We start from the raw sequence: 27552 nt of genomic DNA, 5'->3' as shown, positions 1-27552 counted from the left end.
TAGGCTTTAATTGCCACAGCCTTGGGGTAATTTCTTGGGGGGGGGGGGGGGGGGTATAGCTCAGCTGGAATTTGCTCCAAGGATATTTAAGCTCTTGGGTCTCTTGGGTTCCCCTGCTGGGTTTATTGCATCTGCAAACAATAAAGGGTGTTTAATAAAACAGCAGCAATAATTACACATCCCAAATGGCCATTTCTACCATGCCCTCAGGACAAGAATATTGAAAAGAGGCTCCAAAGCTTCACTTGCCAGGATCTTGTCCTTGCAGGGACACAAACCCGGTGCCAAGGAGCTGCTCCTGTGCCCAGAGCTCTCAGTGCTGTGGGTTGAGCTTCCCCAAGGTCTGGGGAAACGATGGTGATGCTGTTCCAAGTGGAAACCCTGGATGGATGGTGGGTGGGAAACTGTCAGGATGGTGGGAATGGAGTTAAATCCACTTGTTGGCAGCTCCCCAGGGATGTTCCCCAGGGATGAGTGCTGGGGCTGCTCAACAGCTCTGTCACTGAGGGCATCGAGGGCACCCTCAGTCAGTTTGGTGATGGCACCAGGCTGGGTGGGAGCAGAGATCTGTGTGAGGGCAGGAAGGGGCTGCAGAGGGCCCTGGGCAGGCTGGAGCCATGGGCTGAGGGCAATGGGATGAGGCTGGACAAGGCCAAGGGCTGGGTCCTGCCCTTGGGCCTCCCCAAGCCCAGGCACAGCCACAGGCTGGGGCAGAGGGGCTGGAAACTGCTGCAGGGAAAGGGCCTGGGGGGGCTGGTGCCAGCGGCTGAACAGGAGCCAGAGTGTGCCCAGGGGGGCAAGAAGGCCAAGGGCATCCTGGCTGGGCTCAGCAGTGGGGTGGCAGCAGGAGCAGGGCAGGGATTGTCCCCTGTGCTGGGCCCTGGGGAGGCTGCAGCTCCAGGGCTGTGTCAGTGCTGGGCCCCTCACTCACTGCCACAGGGACACTGAGGGGCTGCAGCGTGGCCAGAGCCGGGCACTGAGCTGGGGAAGGGGCTGGAGCACAAGGGGGCTGGGGAGGGGCTGAGGGAATGGGGGTGTTGAGCCTGGAGAAGAGGAGGCTGAGGGCAGCCAGCAGCACTCTCTGCAGCTCCCTGACAGGAGGCTGAGGGGAGGAGGGGCGGCCATCTTTGCTCCCAGGTCACAAGCCACAGGGCGAGAGAAAAAGGCCTCAAGTTGCCCCAGGGGAGGTTGAGGCTGGAGCTGAGGCAGAACTGTTTCCCTGAGAGGGGTGTCAGCCCTGTGCCAGGCTGCCCAGGGAGCTGGGGCAGTGCCCAGCCCTGGAGGGATCCCAAAGCCGTGGGGCTGAGGTGCTGAGGCCGTGGGTCAGTGCTGGGCTGGGCAGGGTGAGGGCAGGGCTGGCACTGCAGCAGCTTCAAAGGCTTTGCCAACCCAAATGATTCTGTGATTTTGTTGTGTCCACCCCACAGCAACCTGAGGACACCTGGGAGCACCAGCCTTGCACCCCCTGGGCAGGAATGAGGTGCCTGCCTTGCCTATTCCCATCTCCTCAGGTAACTCAGCTCCTTGTGTGGAGCCAGAGGCCAGCACAGCTCTGCTCAAAACAGGCACCTTGAAAACCTCCCAGAAAACCTGGGGCTTCAGACACATATTTGCTGCCTTAGCAAGGGCTGAGTGAAAGCTCGTGGCACTCTGCTAATGACTACACCCTGCCCTAATATTTCATTTACAAAGGATAAATTGCCAGTTAAGATTAATTCAGCAGGATGAGCACCAAGTCATTTGGAGAAGAGCAGGGGGAGGTGTGGAGAAACCTCCTGGCTGGCTGAGAAGGGAGTTTGTAACAGGCTCTGCTGACACCAGGGTCCAAAGACACCTGGAAATCCCAGCAAGGGGTTTTGGGGAGCACCACACCTGCAGCAGAGGGGAAGGGAATCGTTTCCTTGCCCCATGAGTGTGTGGGCAGGGTTTTTACCATCCCATGAGAGCCCCTGTTATCACATGGGGTGAGGAGGACGAAGCTGGAGCTGGGTGAGTGTGATAAGGAGGGGGATGCTCTCAGCCAGGCTGTGCCAGAGGGATCAGAATGGGGCCATTCATGCCCAGCACAAGCTGCCTTTGTCCTGCTGCCTGCCCACCACCTCAGGCTCACCCCTGCTCAACCTAGACATCAGAGAACCATAATGGCTGGAAAAGCCCTTGAGGCTGCTGCAGTCCCAGCCCTGCCCTCACCCTGCCCAGCCCAGCACTGACCCCTCAGCACCTCAGCCCCACAGCTTTGGGATCCCTCCAGGGCTGGGCACTGCCCCAGCTCCCTGGGCAGCCTGGCACAGGGCTGACACCCCTCTCAGGGAAACAGTTCTGCCTCAGCTCCAGCCTCAACCTCCCCTGGGGCAACTTGAGGCCTTTTTCTCTCGCCCTGTGGCTTGTGACCTGGGAGCAAAGATGGCCGCCCCTCCTCCCCTCAGCCTCCTGCCAGGGAGCTGCAGAGAGTGCTGCTGGCTGCCCTCAGCCTCCTCTTCTCCAGGCTCAACACCCCCATTCCCTCAGCCCCTCCCCAGCCCCTTGTGCTCCAGCCCCTTCCCCAGCTCAGTGCCCGGCTCTGGCCACGCTGCAGCCCCTCAGTGTCCCTGTGGCAGTGAGTGAGGGGCCCAGCACTGACAGAGCCCTGGAGCTGCAGCCTCCTCAAGGTGAAGTCCCAGCTGATTTTCCAAACCCAGAGCTCAATAAAACCTTTGAAAGCTCCATCAAAATGCAGCCTCCTGCTCTCTTCTCTCACTGTAGCCAGAAACAACCCCCAGCCTGGGCTCCAGGTATCTCCCCCTGCCCCAAACGCTTCAGGGTGTGGGATGGGCAGCTTTCCAGTCTCCCAGGGGAAATGATTCCTCCTGCATGAGCAGATGGGTGGTTGGTGGGAGACATGCTGTTTGGTTGTCTGTCACAGCCCCCAAAGTGTCTATTTTCAAGACAGGGCTGTGGGTTTTCTCTTTGCTACCTGAAGAACAAGGCAGCTTCCTGCAGGAACAGGATGGCCCCGTCTGCTGCTTCATCATCCCTGTTCCTGTGTGGGGACATCAAACCACGATGTTCCCTAAGCCAGGGAGGCCCAAGTTCCTCTGGTGTTCTCTTGCCCACAGGAAACAATCTGGTGTGGGGCAAAAAGAATCCTGTTTTCCCACTCTCAGCTTCGAAAGCTGGGCATGGAGAGGGCCAGGGGAGAGCCAACCATCACCTCCAGGCTCGCTGCTCCAGCAGCTCTCCCCAGGTCACAGCACGAGGATGAGAGTCAAGCAGTGAGGAAGAAGATGGTATCTCACTGAACAAGAGGAAGAGAAACCTCAGTGGAGCTGGAAAGTGGCAGCAATGGCCTCAGGATCTCAGGAGGTTCCTTGGGTAAGACCTTCCAAGCTGCATTTGCTGCCCTGCCACCACCTTGGCAGAGGGAAGAGCAGCTCCTTCTCTGGTGCCATGAGGAATCCGTGTAAACCCCTGTGTCAGGGAGGGGCTGCCTGTTGAAATGAGCTCATTTAAGCTGGAGAGATGACTAATTAGCAGGGTAGAGGTGCTGGCTCTCAGGCTGGGGAATCAAGACAGTCACACATGCCTTAGGCATTTGATTTCCTCGGAGCCAGAAGCCTCTCCCTGCCCCAGCAAAGCCACAACCCCAAAGCTGAGAGAAAGAAGTGAAGCTTTTGGGGGATGGGGGGTATTCCTGGACCCCTTCAGCTGCCTCCTCTCCTCCCCTCGAACTGGGCTGACATCTGGTGTCAGGGGTTGGCTTTTGGGTGATGGGATGAAGGCTACACACAGCCCAGAGGTATCCACAGCCCAGAGGTGCTGTGAGGAGCAGAGGAGAAGCAGGAGAGGAGAAGGGGGTTTGGTTACTCCATCCATGATTTAATTGACTCCAGCAGGAGACGTGGTTTCCATAGCAATGAGCCACCAGCCCCAACTTGTACAAAACCTGAGTTGAAAAAAGACAAAACCACCATAAAAAAGCATCAAAACATGAATAAAAACCCCCCAGCCCAGCTCCTGCCCCCTGAGTGGGCACCAGGAAAGATCCCCAAAGCAGCTCTGCCACTTCACACTCTTCCTGCCTCCTGGAATCTCTTCAACAGAGCTTCATCAGCACGAAGGGTGAAGCTCAAAGCCTGTTTCTGGTAGTACATGGGGTCCAGGGCCAGGTTGTCAATCACATCTGCCAGGAGATGGGCTCTCTCCACAGAGCAGCCTGGGGCATCGTAGGCCAGGGCAGTGAAATGCACGTGCAGGTGGTAGTAGGAGGGCTGGTAGTGCAGGTAAATGCGCAGCTGGGAGGCAGCGACCCCAAACCGCTTCCTTACGGCATCCTGAGGGAAAAGGGCACAGGTCAGGGGCAGAGAGGGCACAGGGGAGCTGAGGGGAGGGAATGCACACACAGAGCTTGCCCAGACTGACAGCAATCACTCAATCATTGTGGTTGGGAAAGCTCCTGAGTCCCAGCCCTGCCCTCACCCTGCCCAGCCCAGCACTGACCCACGGCCTCAGCACCTCAGCCCCACGGCTCTGGGATCCCTCCAGGGCTGGGCACTGCCCCAGCTCCCTGGGCAGCCTGGCACAGGGCTGACACCCCTCTCAGGGAAACAGTTCTGCCTCAGCTCCAGTCTGTCCAAGAGGGACAGGGAAGTGCTGCAGAGAGGCCAGTGCAGGGCTGCCAAGATGCTCAGGGCACTGGAGCATCTTCCTTGTGAGGAAAGGCTGTGGGACCTGGGGCTGGTCAGTCTGGAGGAGACTGAGGGGGGAGCTCAGTAATAGCTACAAGTATTTGAAAGGTGGATGTCAAAGGGATGGGACAGCACCATTTCTGCAGAGTCTAGTGACAGGACAAGGGCTGATGGACATGTGCTGCAACACAAACAGTTCCATTGAAACTTAAGAAATCTTCTTAAGAGCCCCAGGTCCCGCAGCCTTTCCTCACAAGGAAGATGCTCCAGTGCCCTGAGCATCTTGGCAGCCCTGCACTGGCCTCTCTGCAGCACTTCCCTGTCCCTCTGCAGCTGGGGAGCCCACAACTGGCCCCAGGACTCCAGCTGAGGCCTCAGCAGCTGTGGCAGAGCAGAGCAAAGGGGAGCAGAAGCTCCCTGGCCCTGCTGCCCACACTCTGCTGGATGCCCCCAGGCTGCTGTTGGCTTCTTGCCCACGAGCCCACGTTGCTGCTCAGGGGCAGCCCCTTTACGTTGGGAAAGGTTGGGAGAACGACGGAAGCGGTTTCCATTTCCTTCCTTCTCACAGCATAGGAGAGGGGAGATGGGATGGACAGAGTGTGTCCCTATCCTGTGTTTCAGCTTCCACAGGGACAGCACAGGGCCTCTGGCTGCCCTACTTTCCCCCTGTGTGATGGGCTGTGCTCTCCCCTCTCAGCTCAGATCGTTTTCCTTCCCTTATCACCGCTGCTCGCTCGGCGTGTTCCGGGGCTCCCGTTACCGCCGCTGTAATTACAGCTCTGAGCAGCCCCAGCCCCGGCCTGGCACACGGCTCAGGGAGCTGGCAAGGCCCTGACTAATCCCTTTAATTAATCTCCACCTTTTCCCCAGTGCAATTACTTTCCAAATTTGAAAGGCAGCGATGGAAAGAGAAGTGATGGTGCATCCATCTGCCTGGCACAGCCTGGCACAGCCTGGCACGGCCTGGCACGGAGCTGGGGAAAACTCAACAGGCAAAGGAGTGGGAGGGAAGTTCTCATGGAATCATTTAGGTTAGAAAAAGCCCTTGAAGCTGCTGCAGTCCCAGCCCTGCCCTCACCCTGCCCAGCCCAGCACTGACCCACGGCCTCAGCACCTCAGCCCCACGGCTCTGGGATCCCTCCAGGGCTGGGCACTGCCCCAGCTCCCTGGGCAGCCTGGCACAGGGCTGACACCCCTCTCAGGGAAACAGTTCTGCCTCAGCTCCAATCTGTCCAAGAGGGACAGGGAACTGCTGGAGAGAGGCCAGTGCAGGGCTGCCAAGATGCTCAGGGCACTGGAGCATCTTCCTTGTGAGAAAGGCTGCGGGACCTGGGGCTGGTCAGTCTGGAGGAGACTGAGGGGGGAGCTCAGTAACACTTAAGAGTATTTGAAAGGTGGATGTCAAGGGGATGGGGCAGCACTTTTTCTGTAGTGTCCAGTGACAGGACAAGGAGTGATGGACAAAAGCTGGAACACAGGAAGCTCCACTTAAACTTGAGGCAAAAGGTCTTTACTAATCAATCTCAACCTCCCCTGGGGCAACTTGAGCCTGTTTCCTCTTGTTCTGTGACTTGTTACTCAAGAGAAGAGACTAATTCCCAGCTCACTGCAGCCTCCTGTCAGGGAGCTGCAGAGAGTGCTGCTGGCTGCCCTCAGCCTGCTCTTCTCCAGGCTCAACACCCCCATTCCCTCAGCCCCTCCCCAGCCTCTTGTGCTCCAGCCCCTTCCCCAGCTCAGTGCCCGGCTCTGGCCACGCTGCAGCCCCTCAGTGTCCCTGTGGCAGTGAGTGAGGGGCTCAACACCGAGCACAGCATGAGGAAATACTGGGAGGTCAAACCTGAACTGTTGCAGTGCTAATAGAGAAACACCAAGCTCCCCAGCAATAGCTCCCCATGGCACTGGGGAAGGTGCTGACACAGCAGCGGGCACCAGGACGCCTGGGCGGAGGTGCCAGCCCTGGCTCAGCACACACAGTGAGCTCTCAGGGAGCAGTCTCCACACAGATGCTGTGTGTGGCTGCAGGGGCAGGCAGGTCCTGCCCTCCCCCTGGCACAGCAGCCCCATACCGTGCCTTCCTGCAGGATGTTCCTCAGCAGCGGGAGGTGCTCGGCGCCGAGGTCCCGGAGAGACTTGATCCCACGGCGGTGAACGAGGGCTATGAGGTACAGATCATCCAGCTGCAGAGAGACAGGGACAGAAGGTGATGGCAGATAGAGGCATGAGCACTCAGCAGCTTTCCAGGATGGGTTGTAAGGCTGTTGTGTTTAACCCAAGCCGGGCTGAATCTCCTGCTAGCGCTCGCTCACACACACACGGCACCTCACAGCATCTCTGCTGGACTAACTGGGGTTACAATCATAGACTGGTGGGGGCTGGGAGAGGCCTCTAGAGATCATCCTCTGAAGATCATCCTGCTAGAGCAATTTCCCCTCGCTCAGGGGGCACAGGAACATGTCCAGGTGGGTTTGGGAACGTCCTGAGAAGGAGCCTCCACACCCTCCCTGGGCAGCCTGGGCCAGGGCTCCCTCACCTCAGCACCAAAGGAGCTTCTCCTTGGGTTTCAATGGAACCTTTTCTGTTCCAGCTTGTGCCCATCACCCCTTGTCCTGTCACTGGATACAACAGAAACAAGTGCTGCCCCAACCTCCTGACATTCACCCTTTTAAGTACTTGTGTTACTGAGCTCCCTCAGTCTCCTCCAGCCTGACCAGCCCCAGGTCCCGCAGCCTTTCCTCACAAGGAAGATGCTCCAGTGCCCTGAGCATCTTGGCAGCCCTGCACTGGCCTCTCTGCAGCACTTCCCTGTCCCTCCTGTGCTGGGCAACCCAGAACTGGACACAGGACTCCAGATGAAGTCTTAGTGCAACATTGCTCCAAAAGCTGCACTCCCAACAGATCTTTCATGTTACAATGTCTGGATGCAATTAAAACCACCCCCAGGACAGTGACCTGAGGAAGCTCTGATGCTTATTCAGCTACCCATGAGCAAAGGGATGCTTTAGGACACACAGAAAACCACCCAAGTATCCCCCAAAAAGGTCCTAATCCGAGAAAAAAAGGCTGAAGTGAGGGAAACTGAGGTTGTGGGATGTGCCAGCAACCCCTTGCAGAGCACAGCCCCTTCTGCAGAGCGAGCAAATGCTTTATTCTCCACTCTCAGAGGAGGATTTTGCAGTGAACTGCAGCAGCCAAATCTGCAACTATGTGCTTGCCCCCCACCCTGAGTGAAATGCTTCCTGTACTTCCAGTGTGCAAATGGCCTTGGTCACTTTCCAGTCCTGCCAGTTCTATAAATAACCTACTTCAAGATCTAATCAGTCACCAAAAGAACCCCAGTGCAGTAAAATACAACCCTCCAGCAGCTCTCAGGCAGCCCTTCGGCACCTCCCCAGGCACCCTCCCAGTGCCACGTGGAACAGGACGTTGGGTTGTGGATCATCAGGGCTTAAGAAAGCAAAAAAACCCTTCAGAAATCCAAATCCCACTCCCCAGCTCAGTGGCTTTGGAATAGGAAAAGCTGCAAAGCAAAGGGTTTAGATGTTTTGAGACTCAGCAGATCTGTGAGACAGATGCTTGTGCCCGTAGGATTTCACCTCAGGGCTCTTGAAGCTGTTTCCTTTGCAGCCAGAGATGCCCCTGGTTCAGTTTGATCCCCAAAGCAGCTCCAGAAGAGACTTGGGAGTATCAGCTTGTCCTCTTTGGATCAGGGCTGGTTGGCAGGAGGAAAAGTAAACATCTCTTCTCCTTAGAACAACATCTGCATGTTGCTGTTTGAAACAAATAAGCCTGTTGCTAAAAAGGCCTCGGATGATGTCACCGCTGGGCAGCGCTTCAGGCAACGCCTCGGGGCTCCTGTGGGTTTGAATCCCATTCAAAAGAAGTGGGAAAAGAAACCCAACCCACCTTAAAACTGTTCCAACTAAAAAGAACCATCCCCAAAACCAACTCAAAGCACTGTCAAGGATCAAGGGGTCGAGAAGCAGCAGTGGCAAGGACGGGGCTGCCTGCAAGCGTGCAGACTGCAGCGTGCCAGCGAGACAGCCTCCTCCTGCCCGTCAGCCTGAAGGGATTCCAGGTGAACTGGAGGCAATTCTTCTGAGGGAAGGCTTGAAGAGTCCCTCTGGGAGCTCTGTCTCTGACTTAATTCAGTGGCTGTGCCTGTTGGATGGGACTTGGCAGAAGGAACATCCTGGAGCTGCCGGGATCGGGTCCGGCTCGACGTCACCCACAGCCAAGGAGAAATTCCTTGGCTCAAAGGCACAAGTGCACAGGCCTTGCTGGGATGTTGGCTCAGCTGCATGGGAAAGAGACACAAAGGTCCTCCCAGAGAGCCTTTGGGAAGAAATCAAGAAGATCCTGTTCCTCACACTGCTGAAGCCTCCCCTGAAGACAAACTCGTAGCGTTCCAGCCCTCCCTGCCCGCGTGAGCTGCCAGACGCGGATCCCACAGAGCTCCAGAGAAAGCTGAAGCAGAGTTTTCAGCCCATCTGACTCCAACTCTGAGCTGAGCTGCAAAGCTCTGGGGTCCCCAACATCAGAAGGATGTGGAGTGAGCCCAGAGGAGACTGTGGAGATGACCCAAAGGCTGGAGTATCTCTCTTGTAAAGACAGGCTGAGAGAAGAGGTTGTTGAGGCTGGAGGAGAGAAGGCTCCAGGGAGAGCTTGGAGCAGGCTCCAGTGCCTGAAGAGCTGACAGCAAAGCTGGGGACAGGCACTTCATGAGGGCCTGTCATGAGAGAACAAGGGGTAATGGTTTAAAACTGAACCAGGGGAGGTTTAGACTAGATATCAGGAAGAAATGCTCTATAATGGGGGTGGTGAGGCACTGGAAGAGGCTGCCCAGAGAGGCTGTGGCTGCCTCACCCCTGGGAGTGCTCAAGGGCAGGCTGGATGGAGCTTTGGGCAGCCTGGGCTAGTGGAAGGAGTCCCTGCCCATGGCTGGGGGTTGCAATGAGATGTGCTTTGAGGTCCCTTCCAACCCAACTATTCTAGGATGTGATGATTTTCACTGAGGCTTTGCTCCAAGCAAGGAATTGGGTGGTGTGCTGCACTTAGGATCCCTAGATCCTGTCACCCTGGAAGTAAAGGGGCACTGAACAAGGCACAGTGGGGGAAGCACAACCACAGGCCTGCTGCCCATCACCTGCCTCACCAAGTGTCTCCAGGAAGGTTGTGCCTCCTGCTGAAGAAGCAGAAAGCTGAGCTTGGTTACCCCATCACAGCTTGACAGGGACTTTTGGAGCAGCTGATGTGCAAGGGCTTCATGGTAACCAGAGACAACCCTCCAGCTGATGTCCTCTCCACATCATTCTCCCAGGCAACTTGGCACCAAAGTATCACAGAAAGAATGATGTTGCCAGGCTTCTGTTCCTTTTTAGTTGTTAGGTTTTAGTTCCCATTTCTAAGCCTCAATTACACATAACCCCACCCTACACCACCTGCAGAAGCATTTTGAGGATCAGAAACACAAAGGGGATCTTCTTTTTTTACAGTTGCACCAGCTTCAAGGGGTCCACACGTGGAGTTTCACCTCCCCAGGCACATCCCCACAAGCACAGCATGGAAGCAAAGCCAAGGAAATAATGAGCTACTCGATTCAGGATCACAGCCTGGGCTTAAAAAACCATGGTCATTCCCATGAGGGGTTAAACAGCTGCTCCTAAGCTAAGGACCATCTGTTTAATGCTGTGTGGAGGAGAGTTAATTGAAGCAAAGGACAACACATCTGCCTGGTTTGTGCTGAAACGTTGAGGCTTGTAAAAACCAAACCCAAATCAAGTAAACCCCAGGACAAACACACAGCTGGATCTGGGTTGGAAGACATGGAGACAATATTTGGGCATAAGGGAGGAAAAGAGAAAGCAAAGCTAATCAATCAATTTAAAATCAACCAATCCATCAGCAGTGAGCAGGGCTTGGATCCTGGGGCATCCACAATTAGCAGGTGATAAAGGGCCCTGGGCAAAGAGCATCCCTTCATGACAGAGCGCACAGGAAGGTGACACCTTCCCTTCCTGACCACAGCAGGAAAAGTGGCCATTTCCTCTGGATTACCTTCTGAAGGAGCAGCACCCTTTGAAAGAGAAGAGGAGCAAACAAACCTGGTTTTGATTCCACTTGAAATCTGGAACTAGAACGAAGCCATCACGAGGATCTGGGTTTTCATGGATGATTCGATCTGCCTCAGCTTTCTTCTCCAGGATGTTATACACCCACTGCAAGAGAAAGATGCAGTCTGTAAACCAGCAGAGAAATGAAACAAGCCCAAACTCACCATCACCTCAGGCACATTTAGCCCAAGCTCATGGATTAGTGCAACAGAATAGACTGAAATAAAACCTCCAAACCTTGGTTTTCAGATGACCAAGTAATTTCACAGCTGTAGTTCAGCATCCACAAAAGCTTCCCAGCAACAAACTCATAGTTCATCACCCACAAAACCCTCCCAGCAACAAACTCATAGTTCATCACCCACAAAACCCTCCCAGCAACAAACTCCAGGCCATTAAGAGCACTTTGGTGAACAGACACCACCCCTTCCCTGAGCCCACTAGCTAAATTATTCAAGGCCCTTTTTGTTTTCCTCTCAAGCATGAAGAGCTGTCCACAGCTGGAGAGGAGGGAGGTATTGAACAGAGATGGTTTAGCCCAGTGTAGATGGTATTTGCCCCTAAAAGGATTTGGAGATTGTTTTCTTTGGTTTATCTAGAGATGAATCAGATCCCCAGCAAAGTGGGGAGCAGTGGAATCCAGCTCTAGCTCTTGGGTTGCCCAGGGAGTACCCAGACAGGTTCTTAAGACAATAAGACAAGGCAGCAGAACACAGCTAGGGCTTGGAAGGCTGAAAATGGTTTGAAACATCATCTTCTCCCATCAAATCATCAGAATGGTGGGGGTTGGAAGGGACCTTTAGAGATCATCCAGTCCAACCCCCCTGCAGAAGCAGGTCCACCTGTCTCAAGTGGGTAGGGAAGATGGAGGCAGTCTCACAGGCACAGGGAGTGAGCTGGGTCAGTGACTGCTGGGCACTCACACAGCTCTTCTGAGGAACTCTGTCAAGAGTTTAATCAATCCAATAAAAACTTGGGCTCATTGTGAACTGACCTGAACACAACCTTAGGGAGAAACCCATCTCTTCTTCCTTGATCTGATTTTTCACTGAAATTTCTGGTCTTTCCTGCTTAGCAACAAGTTGAGATTGTCTAAAAACCACAGCACAAGGTCTCTGTGCTTCGTGACCCTGGAAGAAAAGCAGGGCAGGAAGCTCTGCAGGAAATGAAACTTTGCCCTTTGTGGGTTTTAAACCTTCTGTTCACTGCCTGCTCTTGTCACTAAATGCCAAGCTATCAGTGCCCTAAGGAAACTCACCCATCAGATGAGCTGCATTTGAAACCCCATGATGGGCAGGTCATCAGCTGACTGCTCTTGCTGTTTCCAGCACAAGCCCAGCCAGGACAACACATGTCCAAAGACTCACAGCACAATCAAACTATTGTACTGAAAGCATCCAGGCTTTGCATCCTCCAGCAGAAAACAGAGATGCCTCTGTAGTACCCTGCTATTTCTGTTACCCTTCACATTTCCCCTTCCTTTCAAAGATAAAGACAAGAGATGGCATTATTGAATCACAGGGGTCAAGGACTGACTGTGCTGACCATGATTTCTCAGCAGATGCTCCCAAGGGTATCTCTCCTTGTACAGAGACCAGCTCACAAGCATCTGGTTGAAGAGGCAGACAGTGAGAGAGCTCAAGCAGCTTCTGAGGGCAGCTGCTACCCCAGGAAACCTCCCAGCCTTTGGTGCAAAAGCACAGAGAAAACATTCCTGTCTTGTCTGTCCTGTTCATCTGCAAACAGACATGGCAACAGCAGACTCTGTCAAACCCTTCTGCTGCTGTTGAAGGCAGCAGGAAAGAGGTGTGGAGGACACCTGAGGCCAAGGGGTGCTTGGTTTTGGGGGGAAGTTATTTCTAATGGACAGCATGAGCAGACTCAGGGTTTGTTTTATGCTCTCCTCTGCACAGGCTGGTCCATGCACACCTCTGTTCCTTTGGTCTCTACAGAAGAAAGATAGGGAGAGGAATGGTCAAAAGGGATGTATACCAGGGGGAAATAAAAGTCCATTGCTGCTGCCTGAGGCAAAGAGGGCACTAAGAGCAGAGCCTCCCCAGTGGAATGTGGACAGAAGAGCTTGAGGAGCAGGAGGAGCTGTATGCAAAGCCTGAGGAGTGAGTAGTGAGACAGGAATCCAAGAACAATCTGTGCCTTCCTCCTTTCCACAACACCCAAGAGACTCCTAAAAAGACCAAGGAACAGGACACACGCCCAGGGAGCCACCCTCAGAAAGAAGGAGGAACACCTCAGCACAGAAAGTCTCCAACACCCTTGGGAAAGGCAAACTTCCAAGGCAAAGGTGGCTGTGGTTATTTTTTCTGCAGATGGAGAAGGCTGCTCCAGAAGAAGAAAGAAGGATGGGGACACCAGGGGAGCTTAAGGGAAAGATCACCCTGGTTAGCATCACAGAGCTTCCCCCAAAGGTCAGCCAGCCCTGAGAATGAGCAATGGAGAAGGAGATGATGCCTCAGTCAAGGCTGCAGGAGTAGGCTGCCCAGCCAGAGAACAGGGTGCAGCACTGGGGAGCCAAAACCACCTTGACAGAAACAAAAGGAAGAGAGAGACAGAGCTCCTGACTCTTCTGCCTCCAGCCTGGGCATCTGGGGAAGCATCTGACAGTCCAGCACATGCAAGATGAGCAAAGATAGATTGATTGGCTCAGGGCAATGAGATGAGGTTCAACAGGACCAAGGGCTGGGTCCTGCCCTTGGGCCTCCCCAAGCCCAGGCACAGCCACAGGCTGGGGCAGAGGGGCTGGAAACTGCTGCAGGGAAAGGGCCTGGGGGGGCTGGTGCCAGCGACTGAACAGGAGCCAGCAGCGTGCCCAGGGGGGCAAGAAGGCCAAGGGCAGCCTGGCTGGGATCAGCAGTGGGGTGGCAGCAGGAGCAGGGCAGGGATTGTCCCCTGTGCTGGGCCCTGGGGAGGCTGCAGCTCCAGGGCTGTGTCAGTGCTGGGCCCCTCACTCACTGCCACAGGGACACTGAGGGGCTGCAGCGTGGCCAGAGCCGGGCACAGAGCTGGGGAAGGGGCTGGAGCACAAGGGGCTGGGGAGGGGCTGAGGGAATGGGGGTGTTGAGCCTGGAGAAGAGGAGGCTGAGGGCAGCCAGCAGCACTCTCTGACAGGAGGCTGCAGTGAGCTGGGGGTTGGTCCTTGCTCCAAGTAACAAATGACAAGGGGAAACGGGTTCAAGTTGCCCCAGGGGAGGCTGAGGCTGGAGCTGAGGCAGAACTGTTTCCCTGAGAGGGGTGTCAGCCCTGTGCCAGGCTGCCCAGGGAGCTGGGGCAGTGCCCAGCCCTGGAGGGATCCCAAAGCCGTGGAGCTGAGGTGCTGAGGGCTGTGGGTCAGTGCTGGGCTGGGCAGGGTGAGGGCAGGGCTGGGACTGCAGCAGCTTCAAGGGCTTTTTCCAGCTGACACGATTCTGTGTGCCAGGAGCACTGGTTGCCCATACCTGGATGCTGAAGCTCTGGGACTGGATGAAGGGCAGGGTTATGTTCTGGTAATCCTCCCAGGTCTCACGAATGAGGTGCACCTCCTGGCGCAGGTATTTCTGCAGGTGCTTCTCCGTGGCTGGGTACACCACCGTGGTCTTTATCTCTAGAAACAAACACATTCACTGAGTTATCACCACAGCTGAAACCCACAGCACTTCCAATAAATCTGTTTCTCCTTCCTATAAATGTCACACTAACGCTGGGAAAAGTAACCACTGAGAGATCAGGGTGGGACAGAACAGACAAGGAAAGAAAGCAACTTTAACCTCCAAGGCTGCCACTGCTTTTCTGGATGAAGAAGGGCCTGTCTTTCCAGTTTAGGTGGAGGAGATTGCCATCTGAAGAGATTTTTCCCACACTCACCCCTTCAGGCACATCAGTGCCATGGAGGCACAGCTGGGGCTCCCAGGGTTTATGTGCAGGTAACACCGGAGAGAAACACAACCCTGGGGGCAGACACACATCTTCCTCAAACCCAAAGCTCGTGGGATGTTGCTGAATGAGCATCCAGGAACGTTCCTCAGCCCCAAAACTAGATGTTGTGTGAGCTGCCAGCAGCAGGGCCAGCACGAGGAGCAGCTCCCTCCCCAAGGCAAACAGGTCAAGGGCAGGGGGAAGGATGCTGAGTAAAGAACAGGTGCTGATGGGTTATAACACAGCACAGGATGAGCTGAGGAAAGAGGGATCATGGAGTCATTTGGGTTGGAAAAGAGGTTTAAGTTCCTGCAGTCCCAGCCCTGCCCTCACCCTGCCCAGCCCAGCACTGACCCACGGCCTCAGCACCTCAGCCCCACGGCTTTGGGATCCCTCCAGGGCTGGGCACTGCCCCAGCTCCCTGGGCAGCCTGGCACAGGGCTGACACCCCTCTCAGGGAAACAGTTCTGCCTCAGCTCCAGCCTCAACCTTCCCTGGGGTAGCTTGAGCCCATTTCCTCCTGTCCTATCACTTAGGAGCAAAGCCCTCCACACACAGCCTCCTGTCAGGGAGCTGCAGAGAGTGCTGCTGGCTGCCCTCAGCCTCCTCTTCTCCAGGCTCAACACCCCCATTCCCTCAGCCCCTCCCCAGCCCCTTGTGCTCCAGCCCCTTCCCCAGCTGCCTCACATTAACCTCTCATCCACCCCCCCAGGCCCTTTCCCTGCAGCAGTTTCCAGCCCCTCTGCCCCAGCCTGTGGCTGTGCCTGGGCTTGGGGAAGCCCCAGATCAGGACCCAGCCCTTGGCCTTGTCCAGCCTCATCCCATTGCCCTCAGCCCATGGCTCCAGGCTGTTGGGTGACTCCCCTGCACCAAGTGACCAACAGAATACTTTGAACTGTTTAGCAAAGATGAAAACCATTTCTCTTTACCTCAAGACCAACACTTTGCTGTGCAGTCTGTGTTCATAAACCAGATGCCAGCACACCTCTTGCCAACCTGGCTGCAGTAACCTCTACCCACAGTGGCAGAACGCTCAGAGCCCAGACAGGAGCTGTGAGACAGAGCCTGCCACAACTCCAAGGGCACCAGCAGTGTCTCTGCTTTCCCAGCTAACAGAGAGCTGCTCCAAAACAATACACCCCAGCACAGGAAGGTGAAAAATGCCACGTGCCCAAAGCCACCCTGAGCAGAGCAAGTGGCTGGGCACTGCAAACACTGCAGCCTGTGCCCAAAATCCATCTCAGTTGTGAAAACCACCCCCACTGGGCTACCAAACAGTTGTGCTTCATGTTTTTATATCCACATAGAATGCAGCCAGACACTGAATATAAATATCTGTTTGTTCCTAATGCCAGGGCTCAGGGTGGATTTTTTGGAGGGGGGGATTGGGAGGTGTTTCTCTTTAAGGTCAGCACTGCACAATCTGGGAGACTCAGCCTTTTCATTTCATGCCAAAGCCAGCTTAATGAAATCCACAGGAAAATGCTGGTAACATGAAATATGAAAATGCAAACCACAAGGGCAGCCTGGTCCCGTTCCCACCATCCACATGTTCAAACAAGGTTGTTTTCCAGGACTCCATTAAGCACTTCTAGCAGGGTGATGTAACAGCAACAAAATAAAGAGCAAAACACCACAAGGCTGGAGCTCCTTGTGTTCAAGGAGGTTTAAAAAGAGCAGCAAAGCACAGAGGAGACAAATCAAAAAGGCAAAAGGTTAAGAAAAAGGAATCACACATCCACCCTCAGGCAATTTAATGCTATACCCCAAAACCAGAGCAGGGACTGAGGGATGGGGTTGCAGAAGGAGGCTTCACAGCTGCCCCAGCACCTCCCCAGTCTGGGGGGTGGCTGCTGGTGGTGGGGGCAATAGCTTCAGATGCTTCAGAGCGTGGTGTAAGATCAGAGAAGCCCTTGGTGTGCAGCTGCAGTGGAGCAGCAGATGTCTGGAGAGGAGAGGGAGAGGCTGTGGTTCACTGATGATTGTTTTCCTTCTCGAGGTCTCATCAACCCTGAAACACCCCAGCAATGCTAATTAACATAAATCACCGTGGCCAGAGAAGCTGTTGGATAAATACTCTAAGCCTGACTATCATTAGGAGCCCACACACAGGATGCAAACTCCTGGCTGAGGCCAGGGAAAACATCCACAGCCAGACAGCGCTCAACACAACATCCTTCCCTGCCTGGCAACAGCCTGTGTCCGTGCTCCCAGACTCTGTGGGCATTAAAGGCATGACACACGTCCTGGGGGCAACCCAAAGCTGCCCTGGCATGGGCAAGAACCACTGGAGCTGTGCTGTGGGTCAGGGATTGGCTCTGCTCTCGTTGAGGCACAGTGGCTGGCCCAGGGAGGCCACAGCACGCCTGTGGCTTGTGCTGGGAGTCAGCACTGACCAGCAATTCACTGGGGGTTATGAAAATAAAAGAGACGTAATTGAAAGAACTTGGAGCAGGAGGCAGAGATACTGTGATACACCACAGGGTTGTTTCCCTTCCCAGGAGAAAAGGAAGTTTGGATTGACCAGACACCAAAGGACTTCTCACCCTGCTGCTAAAAACGAGAGTGAGATAAACACAGGGCATGGAGCTACAGCTAAACAGCTGCTCCATTGGGTGAAGTGGTGTAAAAAAGGGCTAAAGGCAGCTGTTGCACACAGCAGAGGATGAAGGGCAATTGTGTGAGGTTCAAGTCCTGCCCTGGGGCCTCCCCAAGCCCAGGCACAGCCACAGGCTGGGGCAGAGGGGCTGGAAACTGCTGCAGGGAAAGGGCCTGGGGGGGCTGGTGCCAGCGGCTGAACAGGAGCCAGCAGCGTGCCCAGGGGGGCAAGAAGGCCAAGGGCATCCTGGCTGGGATCAGCAGTGGGGTGGCAGCAGGAGCAGGGCAGGGATTGTCCCCTGTGCTGGGCCCTGGGGAGGCTGCAGCTCCAGGGCTGTGTCAGTGCTGGGCCCCTCACTCACTGCCACAGGGACACTGAGGGGCTGCAGCGTGGCCAGAGCCGGGCACTGAGCTGGGGAAGGGGCTGGAGCACAAGGGGCTGGGGAGGGGCTGAGGGAATGGGGGTGTTGAGCCTGGAGAAGAGGAGGCTGAGGGCAGCCAGCAGCACTCTCTGCAGCTCCCTGACAGGAGGCTGCAGTGAGTTGGGGGGTTGAACTCTCCAGTAATGAATGACAGAACGAGAGGAAACGGCCTCAATTTGCCCCAGGGGAGGTTGAGGCTGGAGCTGAGGCAGAACTGTTTCCCTGAGAGGGGTGTCAGCCCTGTGCCAGGCTGCCCAGGGAGCTGGGGCAGTGCCCAGCCTTGGAGGGATCCCAGAGCCGTGGAGCTGAGGTGCTGAGGCCGTGGGTCAGTGCTGGGCTGGGCAGGGTGAGGGCAGGGCTGGGACTGCAGCAGCTTCAAGGGCTTTGCCAACAACCCCCATGCTCTGAACAGGGCAGGACAGCAGATGGGAAGGAGGAGCAGGGAGCTGATGCAGCCATCAAAGGCTGCTCCAGGCTCAGGAGCCATGCAACACACTGTCCCCAGGCTCCACCAAAACCCCCCTCCAGCTCCAATTTAAACCTATGCCCAGAGTGACAAGAGGCCAGGGTGACCCACTGAGATGCCTCACACTCACTCCTCCCATCTCACTCAGCAACACTGAAATAGTTTGCTTTCAAACAGATTTAAACACACCAAGCAGCCAAGAGAAGCACACAGGGCAAGAACAACCTGTTTTGACTTGGGCAGGGGTGCTTTTCCCTCCCTTTGCTAGCAGGAGGCCGAGCTTTGGCTTACCATCTCATCAACTCAGCCATCAGGGACAGAAAGCTGCCAAGCCCAGGAAAGAGCAAAGTCTCACTTGCACTCTTCCAAGTTTTTCCTTTCCCTCTGCAAGCCTCTTCCCTGCTGCATACAGCTCTGCACTGCCTTCCCCCCATCAGGTTAGCACTGAATCAACAGCCTCTCCCTTTCCCCTGCTGTATTAACATCATTTATTTAGTTTAGTTTTATGATCACAAGGGAACAAGTGGTTTTAACCCACTCCTGACCAGGTACTCTTCTGACTGAGACACATTTTCCTCCCAGTGTTCATTACCACATCCTTGCTCTCTGCCTATGAGGGTTGGGGTTTTTTTCCCCCCTCCCTTGCTTGTACCTTGGAGCTTTGAGCATCTTCCCAGACTGCACAGTCCCACCTGACACCACAGCACAGGCTGCAGATCATTTGTGCCTTTGTTACAGACAAGCCTCCTGTTCCTCTCCCAAGTCTCCAGCCCACCTGAAGGCTCTCTGTGCCTCCCCTTCCTGCCCCATGTGTTGTAAAGCAGATGGGCCTTTCTCCTGTCCTCCTGTAGCCTTTCAAACTGTCCATAACACAAAACACACACGTGCAACAAACAGTGAGCAAAGGCTGGGTGCTGGGCCATCTTCTCCAGACTCTGCTTTTGCAACCTGGTTGGACCAGGCTGGCTCTGGAGGTCTCTTCCTACCTGGTACTCTATGAAATGCAAGAGGTACAACCACAGCTTCACCTCAGGCTCCTGTTAGCAGATGAAATAGAAGCACAAAGGAAAAGGAGAAAGTCTGGAGGCTGTGAGCTCTTGCAAAGCTGGCACATGCCTGGGCAAGCCAAGCAGGCTGCCAGAGACTTCTGCCATCCCCCAAGCTACCCCCAAACACTCCCACAGCTTCAGGCTCTACCTTTTTAAGTGTAAATGCAGCTAGGCAAGTGGAAATGCCATCCAGCTTTCCCAGTGCAGCTCCTGCAAGTTTCTCCAGCTCCTCACTGCCTGAAACCAGATGCTTTTTGGGCTTGGGAAGGCATGGTTATGTCTCACGTCCTGCATGACTGAATACTTTCCTTCCACTCTCTCCCATTTCTCCCACTATATCTCCACCCTGTGCTGCAGAGTCTCAGGCCTTGCTCAGTTTTAAGCTGTGCTCAGTGAGTAAAAAGCTCCTTAAAGGACTGATAAGAGCCCTGAAATTAAGGCTGGGACAGCTTTGAAGCATGACATCCCTCAGCAGCCAAGCAAGGAGATGCTTTTTGATGGCAACAGCAGAGCTCTCCTCGAGGAGTGGGTGTGAGCATCATCAGGAGCTGGATGTTCACTGAACCATCTGGCTTCTGCAAGCAAAAAGAACTTGCCACTGCCATGAAAGCATCCCCTTTACTCTCTGTGATGGGAAAGCCCCAGAGCTGGGGGGGGGGGTCTCCTCCCACTTCTAGACATAAGCTGCTTCTTAAATCTAAGCAGAAAGTTGATACTGGCCTTAAGAGAAATGGCTGCCTTGGCCAGCAGCAGGGCACTTCCCAGCACAGGACACACTCTCCTCCTCATAAACTCACTCACAAATCTCTTTCCTTGAGTGGTTTTGGTTTGCCCTTCAGACAAACTGACCATTATTAAACTGGTTTGCCAATGCTATTTCCCATTTTAGCCTTCACACCTCTCCCCCAGTGGCCAGTGAATCCATGAGCTAAGTGAAGTCCTCTTTGCATCCAGTGCCACCTCCACACAAGCCCAGGCTGTTGTGTTCCCAGCCTCTCCCCCTCCAAAAAACCTCATCTTCAAGCAGCAGCAGAGTGAAATTCCTCTTCCCACGACAAAGGGGAAGATTTGCTCAGGTACTTTGTTGCTTTTGGCCTCTCTTTCTCTGCCTTCACCATCCAAAGCAACCAGCCCAGCCTTGCAGGCTCTTTTAGCACCAAGATAAGCTTTCACCACACAGGGCCTGTGTTAGCTTGACTTCAGGGAGGGAACAACATCCAACTGACTTAAACAAAGAGGTGGGGAGAAAGGTGAAGAAAATACCCACTCCCAGCTCTCAAGAAACTCCAGTTGAATGAAGAACCCACCTTGGGAGCTTCAGACCACAAAGGTGGCATTGACAAACCCACTTGGACAAAGCAGCAGGACCCGGAGGCAGTTCCTTGTGCCATCAAAGTCACCCAGTCACCTGCCAGAGTCACCTGCCAGTCCTGATTTCCTGGTCTGGAGGGTTTATCTTACCTTTAGGAAGGGAAGAGTGTGGAGCAGCTCAGCCACTCAGGATGCTGTGAAACCTCCAGGGGAATTCCTCTTCAATAGGATACCACCAGCCAGAACTTTTCAGACAAACTGTATCATGACAAAGCTTGACCTTTTCTGTGGAGTATTTCTCCTGTTATCACATTAACCAGCAGATGAAACCCTTTATCTCTCTACCCCTGTAACCAAGAGGCTGAGACAGACACCCTGCAAGGGCTTGCTAGCTCTCCACACTTGACTTTCTGGGATTTCTCATGAGCCCTGACAGGGCTCTCCAGCCTCCCAGGCAATTTCTCCTCCTGTTTTAGGCTTATGAGCTGCATTCTTCTCCTTGAGTCCCTCCTCATGCCATGACTCAGTTCAAAAGGGCAATTTCCTTCCTCTCCTGACTGAGCACAACCATCTCCTTCAGTGCCAACCCAGCTGCCTCAAACAATGTGCCCACAAAAAGCAGCTATTTGGCCCCAAATTGCTTCAAAGGAAGAAGCCTCTTTGCTCACCACCCAGAGCCAGGGAGCCTGAAGGGCAGCACCAGGGTCCACAGCCCCATCCTTGTCTCCCTGCAGCAATCCAGAGCAAGCACAGCAGTGCCAAGGAGAGGGATGGGAAGCACAGATGCACCAAGGCATAACATCCCTGCACAATCCACCTTTTCAAGGCAAGTAATTAAGATGATGAACTCAAGCAGAAGGAAACCACCAGAGGCTTTTTTCCTCCCCTTCAGACCTGCAGGAGGAACAGCACAAACACTCATCCCAACAGCACAGCAGCTTTGGCCCAGGAATGTGGGAAACAAGAGGTGGCTGCACAGGGCAGAGGCACAGCACAGAGGACATGCTGCACAGAAACAACCCAAGCAAGGATTGAACTTCACAAACAGGGTGTGAGAAGACCCAGATTTACCTGGTTTTGCTCCAGCCTCTCAGAAAAAGCAGGAGCCAGCGTGACCCTGACAGAGAGCAGTGACCCTCTACCAGCCTTGCTCACTGCAGGGTCTCTCACCTGACATAAGTCTTGAATAAAACAAAAAATGCTGTTGTTAGATGACTGCTGGAGTGACACAGAGCTCACAGCCAAGCACACACTGGCACAACTGCAGAGAGGCCCAGAGGGATTTCAGGCTTGCAATGCCACCTTGTGGGAACAGCTGCAGCCTCCAGAACGCTGTGGGAGTCTTTTCCATCTGAGGAAGTGCAGCTTTAACATCTTTCCCAAGGATTCATCACACCCATGGTGTCACAGTGCTCTCCTGCCCTTGAAACCTGGCTTTGCAAGGCCAAAACTTCTGATTTCCAGAACTCCACAGAGCAAGAGGAGTTTTGCACAACTCCAGCTCACATAGGAGTGTTTAGGGGAAGGAACAGCAACCAACCCAAACATTTCCTTCAGAACCACAACTTCTAACTCCAGGCTGTCACACCAATATAACATCCTCATCAGAAAGCTCAGGCAGTGTGGCTGGGACGTGGAGGTGAGGTGGATGGAGAGCTGCTGAATGACAGAGCCCAGAGGGTGGGGATCAATGGCACAGAGTCAAGTTGGAGGCCTGTGGCCAGTGGAGTTCCACAGGGATGGGTTCTGGGGCCAGTCTGGTTCAACATCTTCATCAACCACCTGGGTGAGGGCACAGAGGGACCCTCAGCAGGTTCCCTGCTGGCACCAAACTGGGAGCACTGGCTGATTGCCCAGAGGCTGTGCTGCCAGGCAGTGAGAGCTGGGCAGGCTGAGAGCTGGGCACAGAGGGAGCTGCAGAGGTTCAACCAGGGCAAGGGCAGAGTCCTGCAGCTGGGGAGGAACAACCCCCTGGGCCAGCACAGGCTGGGGGTGACCTGCTGGAGAGCAGCTCCAGGAGAGGGACCTGGCAGTGCTGGCTGAGAAGAAACTGCCCCTGAGCAGCAACATGGGCTCGTGGGCAAGAAGCCAACGGCAGCCTGGGGGCATCCAGCAGAGTGTGGGCAGCAGGGCCAGGGAGCTTCTGCTCCCCTTTGCTCTTTTGCACTTTTATTCTGTTGTATTCAGTGACAGGACAAGGGGTGATGGGATGAAGCTGGAACACAAGAAGCTCCATTTAAACATAAGGCCAAACTGTTTCAGTGTTTCAGTGAGGGAGCCCTGGCCCAGGCTGCCCAGGGAGGGTGTGGAGGCTCCTTCCTTGGAGCTCTTCAAGACCCCTCTGGACATGTTCCTGTGTGACTTGATCTACGTGGGAGCTGCTTCTGCAGGGTGGGGGTGGACTGGATGAGCTCTAAAGGTCCCTTCTAACCCCTCCAATTCTGTCATTCTTTGGTAAGTTTTGACATTTGGCTGTCACTGTCCTTATGGAAGCACCAACACCCAATTCACCACTGTGTTTCCAAACCATAAACATGTCCCAGACTCACACTGAAGCTGCTGACAAGGTAGCTCTTGCTTTCTCACAGCAGCTGCTGAGCACCACAGTCACAAGACATCTTTCACTGTGACAAGAACCTGCCACCCAGGATGACAGCCTTCCACTGAAGCTCTCCGACCCTCTCACCTGACCTCCACACGCTCAAGTTATTCATTGGGTTTCATAACCCTGGAATCAGCAAGGTGAAGCCTGAAAGGCAGAGGACAGGTTCTCACTTGTCCCAGGCACTCAGTGGTACCAGCTTTTAAATCCTCTCTGCAAACATGTTAACTGGCTGTCCTTACTGACTGCCATTGGGCAAGGAAAACAAAACACAGAAGAAAGGAAAAGCCTGGCATGAACAGAAGCTGACACATATCCTCTGCAGGGACTGTTCTGAAGTCAACCTTATGGAAGAGACAACATCCTACTACCCTGAGTGCTAAAAACACAACCCAAAACCACAAAGAAAGGAAGCTTTCAGGTGTCCAAACCTTTCTTCACCTTTAAATCAAGTCACATAGAGATGGCTGACAGTAGTCAAGCAAGGGTTATTTAATGGGGAAAACAGGGTGACACAAACCTCAGACTCTTAAGGGTTGGGAGGGACCTGCAAAGCTCATCCAGTGCAGCCCCCTGCCAGAGCAGCAGCACCTAGAGCAGGGCACACAGGGACTCATCCAGCTGGGTTGGGATGTCTCCAGAGAAGGAGCCTCCACAGCCCATCTGGGCAGCCCCTGCCACTGCTCCCTCACCTCAGCAGGGAACAAGTTTCCCCTTGTGTCTCTTTGGAACCTCTTCTGTTCCAGCTTGTTGCCCCTTGTCCTGTCATTGGCCATCCCTGAGCACAGCCTGGCTCCAGCCTCCTCACACCCACCCTTGATGCATTTGGAACCATGACTGAGCTCAGCCCTCAGGCTCCTCTTCTCCAAGCTGCAGAGCCCCAGCTCCCTCAGCCTTTCTCCTAAGGATCATAAGGGAGATGCTTAGAATCATAGGATCCCAGAGTGGTGAGGGTTGGAAAGGCCCTGCTGAGCTCACCCAGCACAACCCCGTGCTACAGCAGGTTCCCCTGGCTCAGGGGCACAGGAACGTGTCCAGGTGGGGTTGGAAACCTCCTGAGAAGGAGCCTCCACAGCCTCCCTGGGCAGCCTGGGCCAGGGCCCCCTCACCTCAGCACCAAAGGACTTGCTCCTTGTGTTTAGGTGGAACTCTTTGTGTTCCAGCTTGTGCCCATCAGCCCTTGTCCTGGCACCGGAGACAACAAAAAAAAACCCTGCTGCCTTTTCACATTCACCCTTTAAGTTCTTGTATTAACGAGGTTAATCCGCTGGCCCGGGGCTGAGCCGTGGAGAACCGCCCTCCCCGTCCCGCCCCCACGGAGCTCTCCACCCCTCCCCGAGCCGAGCAGCCCCGGGCGAGGCGGCAGCACTGACCGCTGAGCTCTGCGGGGGGATAGAGGTGGTACGTGCTGTAAATGTCGTTGCGCATCTGCAGCTCCAGCTTCAGGTGCCTCTTCAGCAGGTCCAACACCTTCTCCTCCTGGAAAGGAGTCTTCTCCAGGATGACCACGGCATCTGTGCCCTCTCCAGAGGAGCTGGTCACCTGCAAGAAGAACAAAGCTATCAGCAAACATGCATCTAGCTCTGGCTGCAGAACTTGAGGGGCTGCAACATGTCCACAGCGGTCCCTGAGTGGAGGCATTTGGGTCCTGGCATCAAGTCTGGTGCACTAACCCCCTCCCAGTCCAGTCACACACGGGGCAGCCCCCATCCAAAACCAAAAGGCATATCTGTGCCTTTTGTGCATGGTAGGAGGGAGCACAGGTGGAGTTTTTTTGGTGGCATCTGCACCTCCTCAGATCCTCCCAGCTCTCACTGACCCACATCACTCTTGCAAGCTGACACAGGGTCCCTGAGCAGGCAGCTGGTCAGGAAGAGGCCAGAGGCAGGTGCAGGAGGTCATACCATGCTCAGGGAGCAAACCTAAAGCTCCCTAGAGCAGGGAGCTCTGCTGCCCTCCTCCAAGGAACAACCACCCAGATAAGGAGGTGGCCTGAGCATGCAGATTTTGGGAGGCTGGGGTGTGGAGCACACCCCTGCATTGCTCACATCTGTGTAGGACACAAGTGGGGCTTAACTGAGCACTGCTTGGTGAGAACAAAGTGGGTCACCTGAGCCCCCCAACTCAGTCACCATCACAGGTCAGAGTTACAGGTCTGTGCCCACCTCAGTTACCCACTGACCCTCAATCCATTACTACCCTCAGGCTGAAGCAACAGCTTGAAACCTCCCCAATCCTCACCACCTCAGACAGCCTGCCTGGCCAGAAAACTTCCAGAGTCACCTTCCTGGTGACTGAGGGACTTGGCAGTGCTGGGTGATAATAAACTAACCATGAGCAGCAACGTGCCCTCGTGGGGCATCCAGCAGAGTGTGGGCAGCAGGGCCAGGCAGCTTCTGCTCCCCTTTGCTCTGCTCTGCCACAGCTGCTGAGGCCTCAGCTGGAGTCCTGTGGCCAGTTGTGGGCTCCCCAGCTGCAGAGGGACAGGGAAGTGCTGCAGAGAGGCCAGTGCAGGGCTGCCAAGATGCTCAGGGCACTGGAGCATCTTCCTTGTGAGGAAAGGCTGCGGGACCTGGGGCTGCTCAGGCTGGAGGAGACTGAGGGGGGAGCTCAGTAATAGTGACAAATATCTCACTGGTGGGTGTCAGGAGGTTGAGGCAGCACTTTTATTCTGTTGTATTCAGTGACAGGACAAGTGGTGATGGGATGAAGCTGGAACACAAGAAGTTCCATTGAAACATAAGGAGAAGCTGTTTGAGTGTTTCAGTGAGGGAGCCCTGGCCCAGGCTGCCCAGGGAGGGTGTGGAGGCTCCTTCCATGGAGGTTTCCAACCCCACCTGGACACGTTCCTGTGTGACCTGAGCCAGGGGAACCTTCTGTAGCAGGGCTTGGGCTGGAGCAGCTCTGCAGGGCCCTTCCAACCCTGATTCTGACCGACAGGCCCACGCTGCTCCCAGCCGCAGGGTTGGCATCTCCCTCCCCATTCAGTGCCGCTTTACCGACCAAACACAACAAACCCGCTTCAGGGTCGCAAAAAGAAACAGCTCCACTAATAAAAACCAGTCCCCTGAGGCTTGCAAGCAGCTTCCCCGCAGAGCGCAGCGGCCTCTTCAGCCAGTATCGGTTAGAGAAGCCTGTCTGGGGCCACGTTTGGGTTGCGGGGGGTTGTTACGGAGCAGCCCGGTACCTCTCCGTGCAGGAACACGGCCTTGTCCCGCGCCGACTCGCGCAGCACCCGCCGCAGCCGCAGCTCCTGCAGCGGGAAGGGCTCCGCGGCCTCCCCGTCCCTCGGCCCGTCCCTGGCCGCGGCCTCCCCGTCCCTCGGCTCGTCCCTGGCCGCGGCCTCCCCGTCCCTCGGCTCATCCCCGGCCGCGGCCGCCTCCTCCTCGCGCTTCCTCTTCAGCCTGGCGCCCTCCGCCATGGCCGCGGCCCCAGCGCCCGGCCCCAGCGCGCCCCTGCCGGCACGGCGGGGACACCGCAGCACGCGGCCCCCTCCGCACAGAAACGACCCCCACAGAAACGTCCCCACACAGAAACATCCCCCACAGACACCCCCACAGACACCCCACACAGAAACATCCCCCACAGACACCGCCACGGAAACATCCCCCACAGACACCCCCACAGACACCCCACACAGAAACATCCCCCCACAGACACCCCCACAGAAACAACCCCCCACAGACACCACACACAGAAACATCCCCCACAGACATCGCCACAGAAACATCCCCCCACAGACACCCCCACAGAAACAACCCCCCACAGACACCACACACAGAAACATCCCCCCACAGACACCACACACAGGAACATCCCCCACAGACACCCCACACAGAAACATCCCCCACAGACACCACACACAGACACCCCCACAGACACCCCCACAGACACCCCCACAGAAACATCCCCCACAGACACCCCCACAAACATGCCCCACAGACACCCCCACAGACACCCCCACAGACACCCCCACAGAAACATCCCCCACAGAAACATCCACCCACAGACACCACCTCCAGAAACACCCCCTGCAGACACCCCCACACACACCCCACAGACACCCGCACACACACCCCCACAGACACCCCCACAGAAACACTCCCCACACACACCCCACAGACACCCGCACACACACCCCACAGACACCCCCACAGAAACACTCCCCACACACACCCCACAGACACCCGCACACACACCCCCAGACACCCCCACAGAAACACTCCCCACACACACCCCACAGACACCCGCACACACACCCCCAGACACCCCCACAGAAACACTCCCCACACACACCCCACAGACACCCGCACACACACCCCCAGACACCCCCACAGAAACACTCCCCACACACACCTCACAGACACCCGCACACACACCCCCAGACACCCCCACAGAAACACTCCCCACACACACCCCAC

General features: G+C 55.3%; 1 protein-coding gene across 1 annotated transcript; it reads right to left on the bottom strand.

Moving 5' to 3' along the window:
• Positions 1-3834: 3834 nt before the first annotated feature.
• DCPS (decapping enzyme, scavenger) lies at positions 3835-26564 on the bottom strand. The gene is made up of 6 exons (XM_062014113.1): positions 26319-26564; positions 24505-24673; positions 14227-14372; positions 10766-10879; positions 6731-6841; positions 3835-4310 (listed from the first exon to the last, which is right to left on the bottom strand). The coding sequence occupies exons 1-6, from the start codon at positions 26550-26552 to the stop codon at positions 4044-4046; spliced, it is 1041 nt and encodes a 346-aa protein (XP_061870097.1). The 5' UTR covers positions 26553-26564; the 3' UTR covers positions 3835-4043.
• Between the last annotated feature and the right edge of the window lie 988 nt (positions 26565-27552).

This window comes from Colius striatus, chromosome 23 (assembly GCF_028858725.1).
Source record: "Colius striatus isolate bColStr4 chromosome 23, bColStr4.1.hap1, whole genome shotgun sequence".
Taxonomy (NCBI): domain Eukaryota; kingdom Metazoa; phylum Chordata; class Aves; order Coliiformes; family Coliidae; genus Colius; species Colius striatus.
This window is presented reverse-complemented; position numbering and strand designations above follow the sequence as displayed.

Excerpts from the sequence above, each read along its gene's own strand:
- DCPS (XM_062014113.1), bottom strand. The coding sequence starts at position 26,552 with ATGGCGGAGGGCGCCAGGCTGAAGAGGAAGCGCGAGGAGGAGGCGGCC. Across the intron at positions 14,373-24,504 it reads TCCCCCCGCAGAGCTCAGCG|AGATAAAGACCACGGTGGTG; the intron begins GTCAGTGCTGCC and ends GTTTGTTTCTAG. Across the intron at positions 4,311-6,730 it reads ACATCCTGCAGGAAGGCACG|GATGCCGTAAGGAAGCGGTT; the intron begins GTATGGGGCTGC and ends CTTTTCCCTCAG.